The sequence below is a fragment of the Mustela lutreola genome, chromosome 10 (genome assembly GCF_030435805.1).
Source record: "Mustela lutreola isolate mMusLut2 chromosome 10, mMusLut2.pri, whole genome shotgun sequence".
In the NCBI taxonomy this organism is placed as follows: Eukaryota; Metazoa; Chordata; class Mammalia; order Carnivora; family Mustelidae; genus Mustela; species Mustela lutreola.
The window spans coordinates 12,785,011-12,808,173 of record NC_081299.1 but is presented as its reverse complement, the minus strand read 5'-3'; the positions used below and the strand labels follow the sequence as shown (position 1 = coordinate 12,808,173).

Sequence of the window (23,163 nt, the reverse complement as noted above, 5' to 3'; positions counted from 1 at the left end):
TAAATGTTTTCCCCCCACTGGATCATGAGCTCCTTCAGGGTAAGAGCACATCTTGCCTGTCTCTGCAGCCTGGATGACTAGCACAGGACTAGTCCCACAGCTGGGCCTTTGAGAGGTGCTGGTCCACTCACTCCCACATGCAACGCACCTGCCATGAGCCAACTAGATCAGTGGAATAGCTTCATCCTGAACCTGAACATAATAATCATAAATGTGCATTGTTGCCTACCACTGAGGTTTGGGTTGGTTTGGTATACAGCACTATTGCAACTGCTGACTGTTACTCTTGGCCCCAAGGAGGCTTGGCTTTTCTGGTAGTTTCCGGCTACTTCCCGCATCTGTCAGCCAAGCCTGGGGGAAGGTAATGAGGTACAGCTCCGCTCCCCTTCCTGGGAGGAGCGTCTCTTCCGTGTGCTCCTCACCCCTCCCCAGTGCCCTTCCCAACAGCTGCGGTCACCCAATAAATGAAGAATTCAGAGCCACAGACGAAGGTGGGGAAAATTGTTCTGTTTTAATTAAACTGACTGAAGAAGCCAAGACACAGACAGAAAGAGACTAAGAACAGACTGGAAATAGTTTAGAAAAGAAATGAAAACCGATCGCAGAGATGTCAGTGCTGGGTGGAGTGGCCGGAGTGGGGGCCAAGCCTTCACGTCAGCTCCAGGACCACTGTCAGGGCGAGCACCAAGGTGAGCCGGACGCCGGGAGGGCCAGAAGCGGAACCTGGGTTGGGCGGCATGGAGGAGGGTCATGGTCAAGCTCAGGGCCACCGACCCGGGTGGGTGTGGCAGGGTGTGGATCCCGGAATGGCAGAGCTTCAAAGGGCTCCGCACAGAGTCTGGATTCAGCAACAGGATGTACTGGGTTCAAATCCCAGTTCTGCCACCTGTCGCACCAAAATGGGTGTGATCTTTTCTCTGTCCCGGGGCTGCTGGGCTGAGCCTGGTGGCCATGGGATCGTCCAGTGGGGACCAGGTGCAGGGACTTCCATTGTGAAATGTGCGGTGGGCTCAGTGTGAGGAGGGGAGGGCTGGTGGGCTGGGGGGCAGGGTCTGGGTGCCGTGGGGTGGCAGCTCCAGGAGGACAGTATCAAAGTCTCCAGCCGGGGCACCTGACTGTCCTATGGAGTGGTCCCGAGCCCAGTGGGGGAGCAGGCACAACCCTATGGTCAATTCTGGACACATCCTCTTGGGGCCAGGACACTAAGTTCTCTGAGCTAAGAGAGCTGGAGTTCATTGTGGATAACAGTGGTGGGGAGGAAAGGGGGCACACTAGGTCCCTGGAAATCCCCACTGGCTGATTTGGGGTTCTGAGTGCCCCCTTATTGCCTCAGCACCCACTCCTGACCACCTCTGACCCAGACTGCTTGAACTGGAGGACAGGTGCCTGCCTGAGGCTCCAGGGAACGGCAAGGGGATGCGATAGGGCGGCTGGGGAACCAGGGCGTCCTGGAGCCTTGCAACTCACTCGCTTTCAGGCAAACAGCTCTGAGAGTGAGGACTTACCATTGGAGTCCTCTGTTCCTCTTGCAATATTTGGGTTTTCTGTTAGAAAGAACAGGAAGAGAAGCGGATGGGGGCAGCATTCAGAACTTGGTAAAAGAGCTCCCCGATACCCAGCCCCCACCGTGTGGCATCACGTGCGAGCTCTCAGTACAACGGAAAGCCTCAGTGGGTTCTATGGATGCAGAAACTGAGGGAGGTTAAGCAGCTTGCCCACGGTTGCCCAGATAGGAAGTGCTGGGTCTGGGATTCAAACCCAGAGCTCTCTGGTTTCCAGCACGGAACTCTAGTATTTCACATAGGGCATCCTCTCGGGCCCAATTTAGGGGATCCCAGCATCCCTTGATGCTCCCTCCTCCCTGAGACAGCTCAAGCCAGGGCCGCCCCTGGTCGTCCTTCCGATCCCCAGTCAGGACGGCGTACCAAAAACAATGAGCCGGGTGTGTGTGTCGGTGGAGCCCAGGGGGTTCTGGGCGGTGCAGCGGTACATGGAGCCGTTGAGCTCGGCGGGAACCCGCTCCAACACCAGCTCCTTCCCATCAAACTCGGTGCTGCCATCCAGGAGGCGGCTTCCAACCCGTGTCCATGTGAACATGGGCTCCGGGAAGACTTCATTCTGTATGGGTCAGGACGGGGCGGGAGTCAGGTCACAGGAGGACCCATTCTGCCAGTGCAGGAAGGGGGTCAGAGGGCTGGCATGGCCAGGGCTGGAAACACAGGGCCATCCCATGGGTTGGGAGTGGCTGCCCCGGGACACCAGGGAGAGAAGGACTCTAAGACTCAACAGACGGTCAGGGTCCAGGAGCTGTGTCTGCTGTGAGCTCCGGATGGGAGAGCAAAATGCACGCACATCTTGCCATTCCTCATCAAGCCCAATTTTGCCCCACAGGCCATGACCCTGGGGCCTGCTGCAAGTGCTGAAGGTCAAGGGAAGGCTCTTGGAGATGCCGCCTGGGATGCTTGTGCCCCCTGGCGCCCGTACCCCCTCCCACCAGCCTCCCGGATGCTCAGGGAGCGGCTGACCTGAAATCCATGGACCAGAATCCTCACTGTGTCCCCAACCCGGGCTCTGCTGGGCGTCATCATGATTTTGGGTCCTTTGGGGGCAACTGTAGGGAGAAGAAGGCCAGGTCAGAGAGGTGTACGTAGGTACGGGGAAGGGGAGACTGAGCAAGGAAAGGAGTCTCAGGGAAAATGGAAGAGGAAGTTCTAGTCCAGTGGTGAGTGTCCTTGGGATCAGCTGCCACAGAACCAGGAGCTCTGGGGGTGCCGGTCCATTCATTCACACCTGCGCTCGTTCATACTCAGTTCCTGCGCCCCTGCAGTCAGCCAGAACCTGTCCGAGAGCTGGGCATTCAGGGGTGCCCAGAAAACCACGTCTTGTGGGGTTCATTCTCAGTAGGGATGAAAGACAGACACAAGCCAGTGTGACCAGGGTCAAGGCAGAGAAGCCCAGTGGACAGTGGAGTCAGGGATGTCTCAAAAGAAGTCTACCGCAGAAATGACTCAGCCGCGAATGGGGGGGGGGCGACTATTTCCATAGCCTTGACCGCTTGAGGCACCCCAAACTCCCACCTGCACTAAACCCTGGTGAGGCGGGACTCTGCTGTTCCTGTCCCCTGCCCAGCTGGGTTCACTACGCCCAGAGAGGGCAAGTGACTTGCCAAAGGTCACACAGTGAGGAGGAGCCAGGACAGAGCTCAGCTCTTCTTCCCCTCTGCTCCAGGGCTCCTTCTATTAGGTAATCTGCCCAGTAGGGTTTTCTGAAATCCCTAGGTTGGAAGTGGCAGGGGAGGCAGACAGGTGTGGAGGGAACATTCCCTTCCGTGGGCCTTTGACTTCCCTTTCTCCTCCCATTCTTGTTTCTCTTCTTTCAAGGCCCTTTAGAGCTTGAGCCTGACGGCACGACACCCAGGGTCCTTGCTATCCGGTACACAAGAGAAAAGCAGGGCTAAGAGAGCTGCTGGGGCAACCACTGGGGCCTCAGAGCCTGTCCCCTTGGGTTCAGATTGGGAAACCGAGGCACATAGGTTTTAAAAGAGGCTTATCCAAGGTCACCCATGGAGCTAATCCCCATGCTTCCTGGGGTTCTTTCTTCCAGATTCATGCCTTCAGTTGTTCAACAGGTCATTCCTGAGCCACTCCCGTGCCTGACTCTGGGTGGAGCTGGGAGCACCTGCTGGCCAGGGCCATACGCTTCTGTAGGGCAGACAGTCCGTGTGCAAACAAGCACGTAGACAGAAGGCACGAAAACATGAGAGTCCTGCAGTCGCACCGAGGGTGAGTGGTGGCCAGAGGCCCTTCCCAGGAGCTGACATTTCAGTGAAGACACGAAACTCAGGAGGAGGGTTCCGGGGAAGGAACAGCCAGAACCTGGGGCCGAGGCCGAAGTTCAGGGGCTGTGGGGGCTGGGGCTTCCTGGGCTGAAGGAAGGGCGCAGAAGACCACCCTCCACTCCGTGCCTTCTTGGTGAACATCTTCCAAGGGAGGGAGCAGGAGAAAAGCTTTGTCCCAGGCCCTGGGGCTGGCCTGGGATCGCCCCCACCTGGCCTTGCCTCGTCCCCAGCCTCTCCTTCCCACTGGGCTCTCCTCGAAGAAATCCAAGCAGCCAGCCAATGTGGGTGGTCCCCCAGGCACTCCCAAGTTCATTCTGCGAGAACGAAACTAAAGGACTATTAATTAAATCTTGAGCCAGGAATCTAAAGCGCCACATGGGGCTGAGGGAAGCATGGGTGGGAAGAGGGGGAGCGCAGGGAAGGCTTCAGCTACCATCTCTGCCCGTGGAGGGGAGAAAGGAGCCCTGGCTCCTGGGATCCCAGGGCAGGTTCTGGTCTAGGGCGTGTGGCCTTGGGCCAGTCACTGCACCTGCTTTTCGCAGGTGCACAATGACAACAATAAGAGCAACCTTTGCACACACTCTCACAGCCACCCGCCCCACTGTGCTGGTGGTCTGGGAGGCGGTGGTGTGCAGGGCTGACATTGGCCTTGGCCTGAAGTCTACTGCGCACCACGCCTTGTGCAGCACCTCCTAGAACTTCCCGACCTCTGGGTTGTCCCTGTAAGGAAACCAAGGCCTGGCAGGGCCTGGGACGGGGGTCAAGAAGCTTCCTCCCGTTCTTTTTTGACCCTCAAGGGCTGTGAAGTGAGTTTGCGGGTGCAAGCCCCGCACAGGGAAAAGTGGCCCTGAGTTATTTCGTCTGCTCTTTTTGTCCCTCTGGGATGGCACTGTCTGGCTGCAGCCAGCAGAGGGCGCACAAGGGCACCCCGCCTGAGGAGGTGTGAACCCCTTTCCTGTGCAGGTCAGTTTGCTCACTGTCCTGTGTGCCACCTGACCCTTCATGCCGAGGCCTAGGCCTAGTGACAGAGAGGAGAGGGAGCCCAAGATGCACAAGACCCCATTTCAGGCCTATCACCCATCCTGGTGCTTATGAGGTTGGGTACCAGGAAACCCATTCTGCAGGCCTTAAACCTGGCCCTCAGGAGGGTCGTGGCTTGCCAGAGGTCTGGCCTTGCCATAGGCAAGGGGGTGATAGGAGCAGGGCTTGGTGGCACACAGGTCTGTGGAGGGAGGCCCGGAGGTGGGGAGGATGGGAAAAGCAGAGGCTGGCTTCCCCTGGGGCTTCTGAGCTGCCTGCTCCCAAGGACTCCCATTCAGAGCTGACCCAAAGGGACAGTGGGGGACAGGAGAGAGGTCTGGTCCCCCATCCCTCTGAGCTCCATCCTGGCAGCCATTGCAACTACCAGTGCCTTTGCAGCAGGTGGGCCTCTGCAGCAGCCCCTCCCCCCAATCCCCACTACCTATAGAATGCTGCTTCCACAGGCCAGGCTCGCTGCTGCTTCCCTCCCTCCTCCCCCCAACCCTGAAAGTTACCAGAAGCTCCTGGAAACTGAATCCTGCCCCCCACCACCTGCTCCTAAAACACAGCATTGAGTAGGTCCAAAAGGAATGTTCTCAGCCCCTGGACTTTTCCTGATCTCCAGAAAGAGGAGGGGTCCAGAGACCCAAGGTTGGGGCCTGGGCTTCTTCTCTCTGATGGCCTGACTTGGATGTGTTAGTTCAAATTGCTGGGCCTCAGTCTCCTTACCTGTGAGCGGGGAGAATAGATATTACACTATTTGAGGAATTGCTCTGAAAATAATAATGGGGGACAGATAGGAGGCTATGATATGAAATGTAAAGTGGCATGCATCTGCCCAGAGGAGGGCAAGAGAGCCTTATTATGTAAGCTGCCCTCCTAATCTCTCCAGAGCATTACAGCAGCCTTGTGAAATCTCTTGGAAAAGCCCCTGTAGGCTTTTCCAGGAATTCTGGGTGTTCACTAAAACATCCATCCATCCACCCACCCACCTACCCACTCATCCATCTGTCCACCTACCCATTCATCCATCCACCCATTCATACACTCACCCATCCATCCATGCATGCACCCATCTATCCACCATTCATCCATCCATCCACCCACCCATTCATCCATCCATCCATCAACCCACCCACCCACTTATCCATCCAACCATCCATCCATCCAACCATCCATCCAACCATCCATCCATCCAACCATCCATCCTTCCATCCATCCATCCACTCACCTACCCACTCATCCATCCATCCACCTAACCATTCATCCATCCATCCATCCATCCACTCACCATCCATTCATCCATCGATCCACTCATCCATCCATCCATCCACCTAACCATTCATCCATCCATCCATCCATCCACTCACCATCCATTCATCCATTGATCCACTCATCCATCCATCCATCCATCAACCCACCCACCCACTTATCCATCCATCCATCCACCCACTCATCTATCCATCCATCCACCCACCCACTCAGCCATCCACCCATCTAGCCCCCCATCCATCCACCCAATCATCCATCCACCCATTCATCCACCCACCTACCCATCCAACCATTGATCTACCTACCTACCCACTCACTCACACACCCATCCAGCCATCTAGCCCATCTACTCATCCACTCATCCATCTATCACTTATCCATCCATCCAACCATCACAAACCTACCCATAAACCTACCATTCCACTCACCCACCCATTCACTCATCTGCTCTCTACATATAGTTCTTTACTCTACACTAAATCTGTGTCAATTACTATGCAGGGCAATGTAGGAGATACAATGATGAATAATAACAGTAGCTGATATTGACTGAGTACTTACCCTGTCACTATGCTAAGCACTTTGTGTGTATTTGACTTATTTAATTATCCCAACAACCCAGAAAAGTATGAATTAATTATTAAACAGGTGCTTACTAAGTAACATGTTAGGGATTGTTTTGAGCCTTGCACCATGCAAACAACGCAGGTATAGACCCTGCCCACATGGACTTTAAATTCCAGAGGGGAATCCAGTGAATAATGAAACACATAATACACCTGTAGCTTGAGATAAATGTGATACCAGGAAATAATGCCACGCAAGGAGTTGATGGGACCAGGAGGAAAAGGCTGTTTGAGATTGGGTGTGCAAGGAAAGATCTTCTGAGCAGAGGGCTTGAGACTATCTGGGGCAAGAATATGCTAGGCAGAAAGGAAAGCCAGTACAAAGTCACAGAGGTGGGCCTGAGCTGGGCGTGTTTACAGGAGAGGGAAGGGGACCCCGTGGCTGGATAGATGGAGCAGAGGGGGGGAGTGATAGGTGAACACCGCTGAGATTTGGTTTTAAATATAGTGGCAGTCTTATGGGGCAATACACGCTTCTTAAGAACACAGTGTGATGAATCTTAACGTGAACGCCTAAGTATCCACCATCCCAAACTCTAGAATGTTCTCATCCCTCCAGAAGTTTCTTTTATGCTTCCTTCCGTCTCCCACAGGGAAACTGTTTTGATTTCTATCACCAGAGATTTTATGTCCCAGACAGTTATTACAGAAGTGGAATCATGCAGTATGTACTCTTCTGTCTGGCTTGTTTCGCTCGGGATAATGTTTTTGAGTTCTGTCCCCATTATTGCTTATAACAGGGTTTCATTTGTATCGACCAGAAGTAGTTCATGGTGCAAATATACCACAAACTGGTTCACCCATCTTCCTAATTATGGACGTTTGGTTTACTTCCGGTTTTTATGGGTGCCTTTGTGATGAATAAAGTGGCTGCAAACATTCATGTCCGAATCTTTGTGGATATACGTTTCCATTTCTCTTGGGTAAACACTTAGGAGTGGGACTACTGGGTCATAAAGTAGGGGTGTTCTTTTTTTTTTTTTTTTTTTTTATCTTGGTAAGCAACTACTAAGAGTCTAATGTCATGGTACTCTTTTATATTCCCAGCAGCAATGCATGACGGTTCTGCCTGTTCTGTGCCTGCGCTGGCCAGGGAGGTTCGAATTCGAGAAAGAAGAGTAGGAACTTGCCGGCATTCGCTGTCACTGGCTTTTCCAACACTAGCCATTCTAGTCGCTGTGACATAGTGTATCTCACTGAGGCCTAGTCTTCATTTTCCTGGTGATTAATGATATTATACACCTTTTAATATGCTTATTGGTCCTCTGCATGTGTTCTTTTTTAAATTTTTTTTTATTTTTTTAATGTATTCTTTTTTTAATTGAGCTGTCTTGTCATAACTGATCTTAATAGTTCTTCATATATTCTGGATGCCAGTCCTTTGTCATTTATCTGTTTTGAGAGTATTTTCTCCTGGTCTGCTGTTTGCCTTTTCATGCTTCTAAAGGTGCCTTTTTATGAGCAGAAGCTCTGAATTTTGATTCAGGCTAATTTAGTCATTTTCAATTTTTCATTTGGTGCCTCTTGTGACCTTTTAAAGAAATCCCTGCCTACCTCAACATCACGAAGCTATATTTCCATGTTTTGCTTTTTAAAACCTTTCTGTTGTTGGGTTTCACATTTAGGCCTGGGATTCATCTCAAATTAATTCTCTCATGCATGCGAGGTAGGGGCCTGGGGTCATTTTGTCCTTAAGCTTCTCCGGTGGTTCAGGGCTGTCTGTTAAAAAGACTTCTCTTTCCCTATTCAACAACCTGGGGACTTTGGTCAAAAATCAATGGACTCTCTTTATGTGGGTCTATTTCTGGACTCTATTCTGTTCTATCAATCTATCTGTCCACTATTGGAGGGTCAGGGGTGGGTGTGTATCTGTGCCATGATCTGATTTATATTTTAAGTAGATCAATCAGGACAAAGAACAGAAAAGGACAAGAGTGGGAGCAGAAAGACCAGTCTGGGGGCTACTGTAAGAATGCGGACGGGGACTGATGGTGCTTGGGTTGGGTGGTTGGAGAGGAAACCGTGAGAAGTGGCAGATGTGGGACAAGTTCTCTGGTGGGACTGCCAGGGCTTGGTACTGGCTTGGACGTGGGGTAGGAGAAAAGAGCGGGAGAAGCGGGTGACTACAAGGGTTCTGGCTCCATTGATGGGAAGAAGGTAGTTGCCACCTACTGAGATGGGTTCTGGGACCACCACGCATGTCTTCTTGTGGGCAGTGGCATTTGAGCTGGGGAGGACGTTCCAGCAGAGGGAACAGGAAGGCTCATGGAGAAGCATGGTCTGATCTTTGCTGGCCTGACCTTCAAAGTCCCAATCAGATGGTTGGATTCTCTGCCCCAAGGTCATCTCCTTGCCCCTTCCACTGTCTTCCAGCCAAGGTCAGAAGGCAGGGGGCCCTCTGCTCTCTTGGGGCCCCTCTGGTTCAGAGCTTTCTGCACAGGTTACACTAATGGCTTTGAGGATCCTCACCACAGGCCCAGCAGGTGGGCAGTAGAGGGCAGCAGTGAAGGTGAGCCTGGGATCAGACCCGGCTGGGTGACATAGGGGAGGTACTCCAAGGCTGGTTCCCCTCACTTATGACATGGGAACGAGGATGCCATCTCTTACTGTCCTAGAGGCTCACTGCACAGGCGCAAGGAGACCTTGTGCAGAAATCATCTTGTATAGACCCGGGCCCCTGTCATTTATGAGGTCCCAATTACTCGCTGCATTCAATAGGTCAGAAAACTGATGCTCAGGATCATGAGGCCTGAGGTCACCCCAACAGGCAGCAGCTAAGGGTGGATGGGAAGCCAGCCCGGGATTTCTACTCATCCACTGTACCTTGTGGCCCTGTTATGTCCCCCACTCCCCACTTCCCTGGGGGGCACAGCCATGCCCGTGCATGCCCCTTGTCTGTCGGTGGGCCTTGGCCTTGCTCTGATGATGGGGGGGGGGGGTGCTCCCATCAAGAGAACCGTGTGGGATCAAGGACAGAGCAGGTGAGTGCTTTAATCAGGCGTGGGGTGCAGGTGGGAAGGGGGTGGGGCAGGCCCGCAGCAGCACCCCTTCCTCACCATCACGGAGGTGGGAGATATGAACTGCAAGCTCATCCCTTCGGCTGCTCTGGAGTCCTTGTCTGGGCTTTCTCGCTCTCAGTGGGGATAGGGCAGGGCACTGTCCCGGTAAGTCAATGTTTGGGCAAGAGGACCTGGGGACGGCTTTCTTGGGAAAAGCTGCCCAAGAAAGAGTTACGGCTGCTGTGCTTCCCTGCCTGGGGCAGGTTCTATCTGGAGGGCAGGGAGGTTCGAATGCGAGAAAGAACAGTGGGAAGCACAGAGGGTCCAGAGAGAGCAGTGGGGATGGGCTCCAGGCTGACAAGGTCCCATTGAATGACAAGCGAACAGGGCTCAGGACGGTGGCCCACCCCAGTGGGTGCGTGAGGAAGCACAGTGAGAGGCTACAAGCGAGACTACGGGGCCACAATGTCCACCTTCCAATCCTCATCTGCTTACTTTGAGCAATCACAGGTTCAGCAAACTTCTCTGACTCTCCATATTCTTGATCCTGATGGACCAAATTCCCCCGACCTCTTGCGTTCCCGCAAACTTCCCTGATTTCCCTGGACCCCTCCCCATGTTCCCCAATCCAGCCCAGGAACTTCTGAAGATTCTGGAGGCATCTGGGTGGCTCAGTCGGTTAAGCGTCTGCCTTCAGCTCAGGTCATGATCCTGGGATCCTGGGATCGAGCCCCGCATGGGGCTCCCTGTTCAGTGGGGAGTCTGTGTCTCCCCGCCACCCCATCTCGCTCACTCATGCTCTCTTTCAAATAAATAAATAAATAATCTTCAGAACCCCAGCTCTGATCTGTGCCTGCCTCCTGTTTGCTCCACGTCCCCCCAACATCCCGCCAGCCAAGGACCCTGCGTCCAGGCTCCCCGCCACCCAGCTCCGCCGGGGGGGGGGGGGCGGCAGCACGTCACCCACCAAGTCTTACCCAGCGTGACCTCTGCCTGCATGGGCATCGACAGCGCTGGGTGCTTGACCTCACAGCTGAAGAGGGCCTCGTTGTCGATCTGCGGGTTCAGCGCCCAGGTGAGCAGGGCGCGCACCTCCACGGTGCCGTCGCTGCCGGGGGCGTGGCTGTGGCGCAGGAAGTAGATGGGCTCGTTGCTGTGGACCCAGCGCGGGAACTCGCGGCTCACCACCGTCTCTGGGACGTTCTCCGTGGTGGGCTGGAAGAGGATGCTGGGGTCCGGGGTCAGGCTGCGGGCGGGGCGCTCTGTGTAGGGACGCCCGCCCCGGTTCTCGGCGTCCAGCAGGGACAGTGACCTCTGCATCTTGGTGTCATCCAGGTCGCGGTGCAGGAGGCTGCGGAAGGGCCTGCTGTCCTGGAGGGGACCAGAGCTTGCAGCCGGCGGCTCGGACAGGGGCACAGCCTCTATGGGTTCCCCATCGCGTTTGAAATAAACCTGAAATTGCAAGGAGGGTGTGGGAGAGACTGGGTGGGAATGACCTCGACCTCCCCATGGCTTCTCAGAGGAACCAGCCCGAGAATGCCAGTTCCTTCGAGACCTCCTCCTCCAGTTCCCTCCGGCACCCCCAGCACGAGTCAGCTCAGGTCCACGGGGAAACACAGCCACTGGAGGCAGAGGTTGAGGGCATCTTCTTTACCAGCAGGTGAGCTTCTCTGAGCCCCCCGTTTCCTCGCTTGTAAAGGGGAATAAGAGCACAGACTCCTTGGTCGGGGCTGTTGGATGCTTAAGTGACATGGTGTCCCCAAACAGGGGCCCGCAGCAGCCACCTGGGCTCCAGGCAGCCCGCCCCTGCCCACCTGGGGACAGCCTGCGGAAGAGGGAGAAAGTGGGCGGTCACCAGAGAGTAAAGGAGCCTTCGGATTAAGAATGAAGAGGAAAGGATCTCAGCGTGGGCGCCTTTTAGAGGTTTGGACCGGAAGGAAGGAAACAGGTGCGTGTGTGGGGGAGGGCGCGCGGCGTGCGGGGAGGAGTCTAAAGCCCGAGTCTGCTCGCTTTCTCTGCTAATGGGGAATTCAAGTTCAGAGAGGCGGCATTTAATTTAATTTGCTGTCTTTTTATTTTGGTACAGGCGCCCAGAGGCCTGTGGGGATTGGGTGTATTTCTTTAATAAATCAGATAAATAAATCGATGGGAGACAGGGAGACAGGAGAGCAGGAAGCAGCTTTCTGGGGATGCTGGTGCAGGTGAGGGGAGGAAGGAGGATGCTGAGAAACAGAGGGGGGGGGTGGGGGGAGGGAGAGGGGAGGGGGACTGCGGTAGAGGCAGGAAGAAGAAGTGGGGGGTTAGGGGTGAGGAGGGAAGGAGAAGGGGGGGCTGTGGCTGAGGGGAAAGGGAGTGGGTCGTGGGCAGGAGGAGGAGGGAGTGGTGGGGAATGAAATGGGGGACAGGGAGAACCTCTCAGCGTTTATAGCTCCAACAAAGAATCCCATATGCACGTAAAAACCTGCTTTGGATTTTTCTTTCTTTCTTTCTTTCTTTTGAAAAGTGCTTCAAAAGCAGATTTGTAATTTATACCAAGAATTCTTTTAAGTTCTGACATCCCAGGCACATGTGCGATGCCTGGAATGTGGGGAATTAAGGATCCTATGTGTGTGTGTGTGTGTGTGTGTGTGTGTCTGTGTGGAGAGAGAGAAAGATGCCTTTAACATCTATATCTGTATTCAACTACATAGATATGTGAAATTGAGTATTTTATTGCCGTATCTTAAATGGCAGGCGCAGGCAGGGGCTGGGGGTGGGGAGTCTTCCCGCAGCCCCGAGGCTGTAAGGAACCTTTCTTTGTATCTTCTGGAAAAGAAGTTGTTCTTTGGAGAAAAAGGCCAGCTTGTCTGATTATAGGAAGGCCAGACCTCTTTGGGGTTCCAAAGGGGGAAACTTGGGGGCCAAATCCTGCTCTCACCAATCAGTGGGTTTAAAATGCCTTTTTTTTTTTTAATCTGTTTCCTTGGGACTACAAGGTGGCAGCATATGGGCGCCACCAAAGGCTTGTCTCCGCATCCCTGCCTACTGCTCTACCTGTGCCTGGGTGCACCTACCTGTTTCCCTGTCTTGGGTCTCTCTGCACCTCTTTCCTGCCCTGCCCTAAGAAGCTGGGTCTATCTGCACCCAGGTCCTGGAGTCAAGTTAGCCTGGGCCCCCAGGTCACCCCATTACATCATACCTGTGAGACAGATCGGGCTCTAGAATGCCTTGTCTCCCCACCTTGAACTCTAACCCTACCCATCCTCCACTCCAGCCCTGGCCCCTCATTGATCCTAGTGATGTATGAAACTCACAGGGGCAGGACTGTTATACAATTCTCTTGGAGGAAGGGCAACTCGCTTTTAAACGTTTTATACATGAGGCTTCCTGTATCTCATTGAGGCCAAATAGGTCCTGTTGCTTCTAAAAATCTCAAAATCTGGTGGCTCCTGGGGGGCTCAGACCAGTTCAGTTCAAGAGCTCAGGGTCTTGAGATCAAGCCCCATGTTGGGCTCTGTACTCAGCTGGGAGTCTCTCTCCCCTTCTTCCTTTGCCCTGCTCACCAACACCCTCTCTCTCAAATAAATAAATAAATAAATATTTTTAAAAGCTGAAAATTTTAATGTTATCCCCTTCCTAAACCTCCTTGCAGAACCTGAGGGGCAGAGGTTTCTGCTCAAGGTTATTCAGTGCATGTGGCAGGGCCGGGGCTAGAACCCAGTTCTCCAGCTTAGCGCCTCCCACCCCTCGGAGTGGCCATGACAATGACTTGTGAGCTGGGGTGAAAGATCTTGAAGCAGTTAGGCTGAGTCTAATACAGAGTTGGACCAAAAAGGGATTCTCTCTCGTCTTCCTTCTGTCCTTTCTTCCCTCCTTCTGTCGTTCCTCCTGCCCCTCTTTCTCCACAGTGGACTTGGAGCTGGAGTGGGTGACTCGGGACATGTCCTTTCCCCTCTCTGGGTCTCATTTGTCTCCATCCTGTTCAGTAACTGGGGCAGGAGTGTGCTTGATGCCGAGCTCCTCTAAAGATGCATGTGTAGTTCTGGAACTCGAGGGTCCAGAAAAAATGGGGCTGTCTGTGCCGGGATCTTGGGAGCAAGGCAGACACATGGACACCTGGGGCAAGGGGGTCAGATGAGTGGATGGGTTCAGACCTGGGCGGATGGTGCTGAGTTAACTTATGGAGACCACACCCTCTCCCTTTATTCTGCAAAGTGGGCACTGCGGTGACATGGCCAGCTGGACAAGTCACCGAGAAGGGTGGTCCAGCAGGGGCTGGGGAGGGACTGGGCAGTCCACGGTACTCACTGTGGGCGCTGGTTTCCCTCCGGACACGATGCAGACCAGCGTGAAGTTCTGGGCTTGGTAGCGGCTGAAGGGGGCTGGCATGTCCGCGGCCACCACTTCAATGGAGGTGGGGGGAGCTACCCAAGAGGGAAGCACAGCGAGACAGAGGTTTAATGAAAGATTTGGGAAGAGTTTGCAGATGACCTATGATGGGCCAGGTCCCGGGGTGGGGGCTGGGAGCAGGAAGGGGAGGAAGTTGCTCGACTCCAGCGGTGCCATTGGCATCAACTCTAGTGGGAACGATGTCTGGGCTGGGCACACAGGCAAGGGCTCTGCCTCCTGGGGCAGACAACCTGCTTGCGAAGGTTAAATGTGGACCATGCAGTTAAATGTGCAAAGTGCATCAGCGACCGGGAGGTAGAACAGCTATAGAGAGGTTCCTGCCCGAGCCTGAGGGAGTGACATTATGCTGTGATCTGAGGAAGCAAGAGCAGCTGGAGGACAAGTGTGGCAGGTGGAGGGAACCGCACATGCAAAGGTCTGCAGCATGTTGGCCCAGGGCAGGGGGTGGTGGGAGGCAGCCCGGGGCAGCGGCTGGGGTGCCGTGCAAGGAGTTGGGGACCAGAGGATGTGGTGTCCAGGGGGCCTGAGAGATGTGCAGGGTGGGGGACAGCACCGCTGATGGTCAGTTAGTGCTTGCAGTGCTGTGCTGGGGCTGGGTCCTACCAGCTCATGAGACCTCACTGTGCCATTTTCAGGACTGATGTCAAGCAGTTGTTGGACTGCTGGTCCCTGAAATCGGCCACAGCAGGTGTCTTTACACCACAGAAATTGGCAGCCACTACAAATAAGGCTTTTTGTGTGTTTCCTTCCCCTGCCCCAGCTCCCAGAAAGAGGGTTTTCCAGCACACCACTGGTTATGAGTTTTTTCCTTTGTCCTGAGAGCTGTGGGGAGCCATGGAAGGGTTTTAGGCAGGAGCAGTGACATGATCTGAATTGCATCTCGGAGACTGAAAACACAGACGGTGATTCAGGCTAGACAGGCTGGCCATTTAGAGCAGGCTGATGACAGCAGAGAGTACATGACTTGGAGAGACATTTAAGGCCAAGCTGCTGCTTTCCTTTCCTTTTGGAAGTTGGCTTATCTTGGCTGGTCCCATCTCCCACCGGCTCTGCTCTGCCTGCCGGCCACCACTGGCTGGTATGACAAAGCCAGAGCTCCAGGGCACTGTGCGCTCCACAGCTGGAGCCATCGGGAGCTCCTGGGTCTGAATCCCAGATGTCACCCCACCTCCATGTCCTTGGGCAAGTTACCCAAACTGTAAGCCTCAGTTCTGCAATTCACAAAACAGGAGTCAGACTGGGCAGACGTCCGTGAAGGATGAGTGAGTTACTAGATGTGTAAAGGGCTCAGCACAGGGTCGGGAACTGCTCTTCTTAGGATTCCCACAATGGTTTCCCCAGCCCCTTATGTTCAGCCAGGGTAGGGGCTAGAATCTGAGAACTTCAGTTGGTCAAGCCTATCCACGTTATCTTATCCATCCTTGGGTCAAGAGCAGCGGCGGGGGGAAGCAGAGAGAAGGAATTGCCATAGGTCTTTCCTTCCTGCACTTCCTGCAGGGGCTTTTCACTCTAGTTAAGTTTAATTAAGTTTGATAAACATTTCCGGATACCTACTCGGTGCTGGGCATGGTGCCAGGCACCTGCTGTGGGCGCACAGTGATGAAACACAGTGACAAGAAGCCCACAGGCTGGGGCTGGGGGAGGGGGCTGGTGACAGCCGCCCAGCAACTCTATTTTAAGGTCTAGTGAAATGAAGCCAGGTAGGAGCCATCCATTCATTCAGGCAGCCGCCACGCAGCCGCCACGTGCTGCTCTATTGGCAAGGGAAGCGGAATGAACGAACGGGAAACAATGGGAGAACAATAGATACAGAATTGTAATTAAGTGTAAGATTGTAGGAAACAGATGGTGAGTGGGGTAGGAATTCGGAGAGGGGAAACGCACACCGGAACACATCCATTAGCCAGAAGTCCCAGATTCTGCAATCTAACTTCTCAAACTCCAGCAAAACACCTGGGTCCCCACAGCAAGAACCGACGACTGGCCAACACGATGAGCCAGGAGCTGTTCTCAGCCCTTAGCGTGGGTGAATTCATTCCACCCTCCCCATCAGCCTAAGAGGGGGCTGATGGCAAACTTAAGAGTTGAAGGAAATTGCTCAGGGGTTCACAGAGCCAGGATCTGAATACAAGCGCCCCAGCTCTGACATGAGGTTGTGCCACCCTGGTCTTTGGAAAGAAGAAAGGAGTTTGTATCTACCTTTAGCCCAAAGTATGCCCATCTGAGCCACCAGGAATGCTCATTTAGTGGCACAGCTCAGCCTTCATAGATGCTTTGTGATGCAGATCCCTCGGGAGCGCTCCCGTGGGTGGCTCTACTTACATCAGCTACCCCTGTGACAAAGGGACCATGCCAGTTAGAACTGTGGCATGAACCTCTGGCAGCACTCAGGGTGTTTGTGCAGGTGTTAAGTGTACCCTGCAAGACTCCTACAGGCTCAGAAATGGCATGGCCACCTTCAGTGTCACTCATTCTTTCTCACTTTCATCCACACCCTTAGAACCTTCCTTATAGGACCGCTTTGAGGAGGAGACGGCAGGATGCTTCCAGGATGCCTGGCTGTGCACTGTAGCGGAGTTCATTATGATCTGTATCGCCGTTACCCGGGAGGTGGCGCAGGGCAGGGGTTAAAAGCATGGGCTGTAAATCAGACTACCCAGAGTTCAAGAAGCAGTTGTACCACGTACGTGCTGTGTGATCTCGAGCGAGTGGTTTGACCTCTCTGAACTTCAATGTCCTTATCCGTGAAATGGAATTACAGGGTACCTGTGATGATTGGATGGAAGGTGTTTTGAAAGGGCAACCAATATACATCAGGGGCGCTGATTAGCAGTTGTGATTTACTAATGTACTTTCCTGAGGCTCCTTGCTACTGGCCCGGAGAATGAAAGGTCTCTGCCATTGGGGTGTTCACAGTTCAGTGAGAAGACCAGAAGTTACCCCGGCTGCACCTCCTTCCAACATAGCAGTCAGCTCACCCCATGTGGCTGTTGAGCCCTTGAAATTTGGTTTTTTTGAGTTCTTCTGTGTAAGCGTAAAATACGCACTAAATCTGGAAGCCCATTGTCAAAAGAATGTTAAATGCATCACTAATATTTTATATTGAAATATAAATTTCAGTATACATTTGATATGCTGAAACGATGTTTGGGCTCTACTGGACTTAATAAATAGGTTATTAAATTTAATTCACCTTTAAACGCTTTTCTCCGTGTGGTGATTAGAAAACTTACATATGTGGCTTATATGTTGTTTCTACTGGATCACACCCATCTAGACCTTCCATTTTATAGGTCAGTAGACTGAGGTCAAAGAGAGGGAGAGGTTTGCCTACAGTCACACTGTAAGTCAGTAGCAGAGCCTAGACTGGCACTTGGAACTTCTGAATGCTGGCCAAGGTTCTTTCCAGAGCATAGGTACCCCCCTGCCCCCCAACATGCACGTGCACACACACGCATGCACACGCACTTATCACCACTCTGGAGATCTGCACCCACGTCACGCAGGCCGCCCACGCAGACAGACCCTGATTGGGAGATGTGTTCCTGTCCCTCGTTATTTTTCTGAGCAGGTCTTAGCAAAATGTACAGCTAATCAAGCTCGTAAGACAATAACAGATCTCAGTTGTATGGACAATGACACAGCAGAGCTGCTAATATCCGTGTGGACAGCCCCGGCTTCCCACACTCGCCCCACCAACATAGTCCTCAGTCGCTGTGTCCCAGGAAAATGTCACTCTGCATCTCGCCTCCTGTCTCCTGGTGGAGGGCTCCGAGCGAGCGCAGGCAGCCAGGGAGCTGTCTACACCTGGGAGCCCCTGGCTGTTTACAGATGCTTCCTTCCACACATCACATCATCCTCTCCTTCCTCCCTCCTCCCCTTCCTGTCTCCAGCCCTCCTGCCTCCGGCTGCCTCCTCTTCCCCGCCCCCCCTCCACCCCCACCCCATTGCCACATCTGCTCCCATACCCATGTGCGCCCCTTCCCATCTTCATGTCCGTCTTCACTCTGTCTCCCCAACCCCATCTCCATGCTCATCCCCATACCCAGCCTTCTTACATTCTCTGATCAAGGTCAAAGCAAGCACCCCGCTCTGTTCCCCATGCCTGTTATGGATGTGTGGCCCCCGGAACAGGGTCCAGTCCAAGGCAAGTGGCCAGCTGCTGGCACAGGTGTAAATTTCATGCAACTTCCTAGATGAGAACAATCCCAAGGTCCAAGCTGGGCTCCAGAAACAGCAGGATAAAGCAGGCCACTGGGCTGTGAGCCATGGGGCATAGAATGGCAAAGAATCTACACACACCCCTGCCTTGTGGGTGTCCCTCTCCCCCACTCTTCTGCAACATGTCCAGTGCCCCCATCACGAGTGTCCCGTTGCTGTGAACCCTGGGAATGTCTCTTCAGATGCTGGTGCAATGCTCTCCTGGGTGGCGAGGAGGGGGGTGCCCACCAGCAATATTTCCCTGAAAGGACCATCCTCAGGGGATGAACCACGGAGCAGGCATCATTGAATCAGGAGGGGATGGGTCCATGGGGCTGAGAATCTAGCCTTGAGCAGAGCTTCAGAACTGACAAGGCACTTCCAGACACACGGCCAGCCCTGGACCAGCAGAACCTCCCCGGCTCTACATGTCCATGATCAGAGACCACCCCCCAGAAAACACCCCTGAATCCCCGGACCCCACATCAAGTCAGCCAACTTCCCAGTTTTGTTTGACTTGGTTTTAAGCACAGAAGACTGCAGCGAGAAGTTCCCTGGACAGATTGTGTCTAGCATCAGGAAAAGTAAGGCAGCTTCTCGGCTGCCTCATCTGCAGCCATGGCCACGGCCACAGCCACCCTCTGCTGCCCCGTTCCTTGGGCCGCCAGGGGAGGGAGGGTCTGCGGTTATTTTATTCTTGACAGTTCACATCGACACAGCGAGGTAATGGTCGGGTGATCGGTTTTATGAAATTAACTCTGAAATATTGCCTGTCTTTTATCTCAAAAGCAGGACTTTGTTTCGGTCATCATAACTCACTTTGAAGGTAATATGATGGTTCTTGGCTCTGTAAATCACTCTGTGGCCTTTGGAATTTGGGAACACGAACCTATTCTTACAGAAACCCCAGCAGGCCCCTGTCGAACTGCAGCTACTGGAGGCAAGCTCTCTCCCCATCCGTGAGGTCCTCCCCGGCCCCTGCCGGAGGACCGGCTCAGACAGAGTCACACCCAGGGTCCAGCGCAGGCTCTGGACCAACAGCCCATGGAATCATGGGTAAATTCGCTGACCCACCAGGCGCCAGTCTTCCTACCTGTCAAGTGGGTTCCATAAAACATACCCTGCTAACTTTTCCACTTCCAGGCTAGAGAGAAGCAAAAGAGAAAATGGACGTAAACCTTCCATAAGGACATCAACGTTCTGTACAAACGGAAAGGATTATGTATATGACTCTTCTACTGCCTACACCCCTCCCTGGGCTGAGGGAGCTTCTTTCTCTTCCAGGAGGGGCCAGTGTCTAGAGGAGGGGAATCAACTCTCCTATTCCCTGGGTCCCACAGTGTGACAGTTCTGAACACACTCCAGCTCTGACTACCATTTATCATGGGGCGGTAACCAATTAGATTTGGGGAGGGGTGGGGGAGGAAGAAGACAAGTTCAAAATTATATTATTTGCAAAAATCCATTCTTTGCTCTCAGCATGCCTGCTCTATTGACTGCCTTCCTTTCAATCAGCAACCAGTCATTATGAAAGAGAAAGAGAAAAAAAAAGAGCCACCCACAACATAGATATGTCTGTGCCCGAGTCCCTCTAGGTTCCCTGTTTTAAATTCTTCCCTTTTTTGGAGGGGTCCCCCATTTCAGTTTCTTTCCATCCTCTCTACCACATCTATAAGGTGCCGCTCAAAAGAGCACCTCCTCGAGGCAGCCCTCTAGGAAGCTACCCTGCTCGAGCCACACTGAGCTGCCCAAGGTTCCTCCTGCACCTCGCTCCCCTCCCCTGTGCCCTGCACAAACCAGTCCTTCTGTGGATTAGCTCTGTCTCTTCCTTTAGGACTGTCCTCAGGTGCTGCCTCCTCCAGGCAGTCTTCTAGGACTTTGCAAGACTGGGTTAGGGCTTATCCTCTGGACAGCCAGAGCATTCTCCTTTTGTCATTCACACTGGTGCTTGTCATTCTGTCCTGGGTCCACATCTGTTTCTCCACGAGACTGTGCTCCCTGAAGTGTGGAGCTTTGTTCTTCCATCTAACCTCAGCTAGTGCAGGCCTGACACACGTGAGTTCAAGTTTAATTCCTGTTTCCTTCTTTCCTTCTTTTGTCTCAGCATGGGCAAGCGCACAGCCTGTTTGTGGAAAGGAATCCCATGAGACCTTATAATACTATGGACCCTGCCTTGCCTTGACCAAGGCCACCTTCTCTGTTACCATGCTCCAAGCACACTGAGAATCTGGTCCATGAACATCCTAAGCTCCTTCAAACCCCAGGGCCTTTGCATATGTTGCTGCTTTCTGCTGAGCTTTTTGCATGGTTGGGTCTTGCTCATCTATCAACTATCAGCTCAAGTGTCACCTCCTGATCTAAGGTGGACCCCCCCCCATTTATTCTCTGTCACAGCTCTTTGCTATTTCTTCACAAAGCCTGTCATAATGTTCAATTATTTCATATACTGGATTGTATCTGGTCTTTTTCTCGGACACCCCCACTAGAATATGAGCACCAGGAGGGAAGGGGAGCCTCCTGTCCATGGTCCATCCCAAGCACCGGACACACAAGGATTCGCTCAGTAAATATGTGCCATGTGAATGAGTGAATGCATGGGGGATGGACCCAAGCACGGTGCCCTCCAATCCCTGCCCCATTTGGAAGGGGTTGAACTCTCTGCCCCCTCCAAGATCCTCCCTCCTAGCAGAAACCCCAGGAGGAAGCAGACCCCACCCACAGGAGGGAGACTTCAGCAAGAAAAAGAGAGGGGAAAAGCACAACACTTTGGTTTATGGGAAAATTAAATATTGAACTGAGTAGTAACAGCAGCCAAGGGAAAAAAACCTGACAAAAAGCCCCCAAATGGAGCCACCATCAGTGACAAGAGAGATAAACGCAGCGTCTGTGCTTATATGGGCTGCAAAAGGCCCTGCTATGCGGCAGCTGCTGAGCCCACCCACCGCCCCCTCCAACTTGACAGTGGGTGGGAGTCCGTGGGCTGATGCGGTGGTGACGGACCTGGGTCTAGGTCATTGCCCGTGTGGGCAGGTACTGCCTGGGATTCTCCCTGCCCGGAGTTGGCTCGGGGGTGGGGGTGCTTCTGAGTGGACAGGGTCACGGGGGAACTTCCGGCGGCTGCAGGCACCATCAATCCACCCGCCTTCCCCTGGGCGGGAGCTGGCTGGCAGCGCCCGGTTCACCTGCCTCGCCCCTCCCCTGCCAGCTGTTGTGTTTTCGCAGCGGTGGAAGATAAAATTAACAACCCCAACTGGAGGCTCTGGCTGACTGCTCTGGGGGAGCAGGGCGGAGGGGGGGGGGCGTGCCGAAGGGGGGTGCAGCATGTGAAGCGGAGAATCGGCGAGGCTGGGCAGAGCGGGATCCGACACCGGTGACTGCTGATAGAGAAATAAAATCCTGCGTGTGCGCGCTCGCACGCACGCACACTCGCACACTCAAAGTGGGTGGTGGGGAGGCCAGGCCACAGGTTTTAGTGTCGGACCTGGATGTGTATTCTGGTGCAAAATGATAGACTATACATTTCCCCTGGTGGCTCTCAGCGTGGACCAGCAGCATCGGCCTTACCCGGAGCTTGTGCAAATTCCCGAGCTCGCTTCCAGACCTGCTGCATCAGAACTGGGGGTGGCGGCGGGGGTGGAGGGGTGGGGGCGAAGGGGGGAGGGTCCAGCCATCTGAAGCCTTCAGGGAGATTCTAATGCAGGCTCCACGTGAGAACCGCTCTTTTTGACTTTTGTGAGCCTCCGTCTGTTCACCCCGAAGTTAGGGGTAATAAGACCCACTCGGTGGTGGTTATCTGTGCATCGAGGACTTGGTCCACAGTAGGTGCTCAGTGAACGCTGGAGATTATTACTGGCAGGGAGAGCAAGACACAGGGGAATTAGTGAGGCTCAATCTGGTTGCTCCAGGCCCCAGAAGACAGACCAAGGGTAGAACTCTCTGGATGGAGATTACGGCTCTCTGCGCTGAGTCAAAGGACATCAAATCCCCAAATCCGCACCACCCCCCACTTCCAAGCAGTTCAACTTTGGGTTCATGCCTTGATTGGCTGCTTCTCAGCGGCTCCAGCTTTCTGATTGGCCTCCTAGGCCGTCAGTCCCCTTGGGGCTCTCCTCCCTGTGCCTGGGGTTTCTTGGCCGGAGGAGGAGGCAGCGTGCTGGGTCGCCTCTCCGCAGCCGCTGTGGGAGGCAGGCTCAGCCCCTCCACGCTGTTGTAGTTTATGTGGCAATAGAGCAAATGTGTTCAGGCCCATGATAGGTGCCATTTCTGCGGAGATGAAATCTATGGGGTGTGACATGAATCCGTTTTAAATAGCAGCAAGGCTGGCTATTTGGAGGATGTTTTCAATGTATCCCAGAGGTATATATTACACACATGGGCGATTTCACCAGGTGCCGTATTTGTAGCTTTATGAAAGACGCCTGCGGAAGCCTGCGGAAGCCTGGGGACGCCCTAGTAAGCAGGGGAGCACACTCAAGATCTGGCCAGGGGCAGCGGCACCCAGCTCAAGTTCTTACTGCTCAAGTTCAAGTTCAGCCCATTCTGTTTCTCCCCCACTCCACGCCCACCAGAGAGCACTGAGCTGGAGCTTGGAGACCTCCCCTTTCCCCCTAGCAAGACCTCTGTCCTTTCCAGCAGAACTGAACCCCCAAACACCTGGGCCTTTGTGTTCTGGGACTTGGAACTGGGCTCATCCTTGACCTTGGGCAGCTGGCCCTGAAGTCACCACCCTCCTGTCCACAGTCACTGTCGCCCTTAGGCAGCTGCTAGTTTCCTGGTCTCATCCATAGAGCAAGGATGATATTGGTGTCATTGGTCCACG

General features: G+C 53.7%; 1 protein-coding gene across 1 annotated transcript in view; it reads right to left on the bottom strand.

Annotated features, from left to right (window-relative positions):
• Positions 1-492: 492 nt before the first annotated feature.
• The window catches only part of IGSF21 (immunoglobin superfamily member 21), a 234,704-nt gene continuing 212,033 nt past the window's right edge, over positions 493-23,163 (bottom strand). Inside the window, exons 5-10 of the mRNA XM_059137465.1 lie at positions 14,043-14,158; positions 10,733-11,207; positions 2,526-2,611; positions 1,926-2,118; positions 1,506-1,544; positions 493-723 (exon numbers count right to left, since the gene is read on the bottom strand). Of these exons, the coding sequence (XP_058993448.1) occupies positions 650-723; positions 1,506-1,544; positions 1,926-2,118; positions 2,526-2,611; positions 10,733-11,207; positions 14,043-14,158 (983 nt within the window). The 3' untranslated portion in view covers positions 493-649. The remainder of the gene's footprint in view (positions 724-1,505; positions 1,545-1,925; positions 2,119-2,525; positions 2,612-10,732; positions 11,208-14,042; positions 14,159-23,163) is intronic.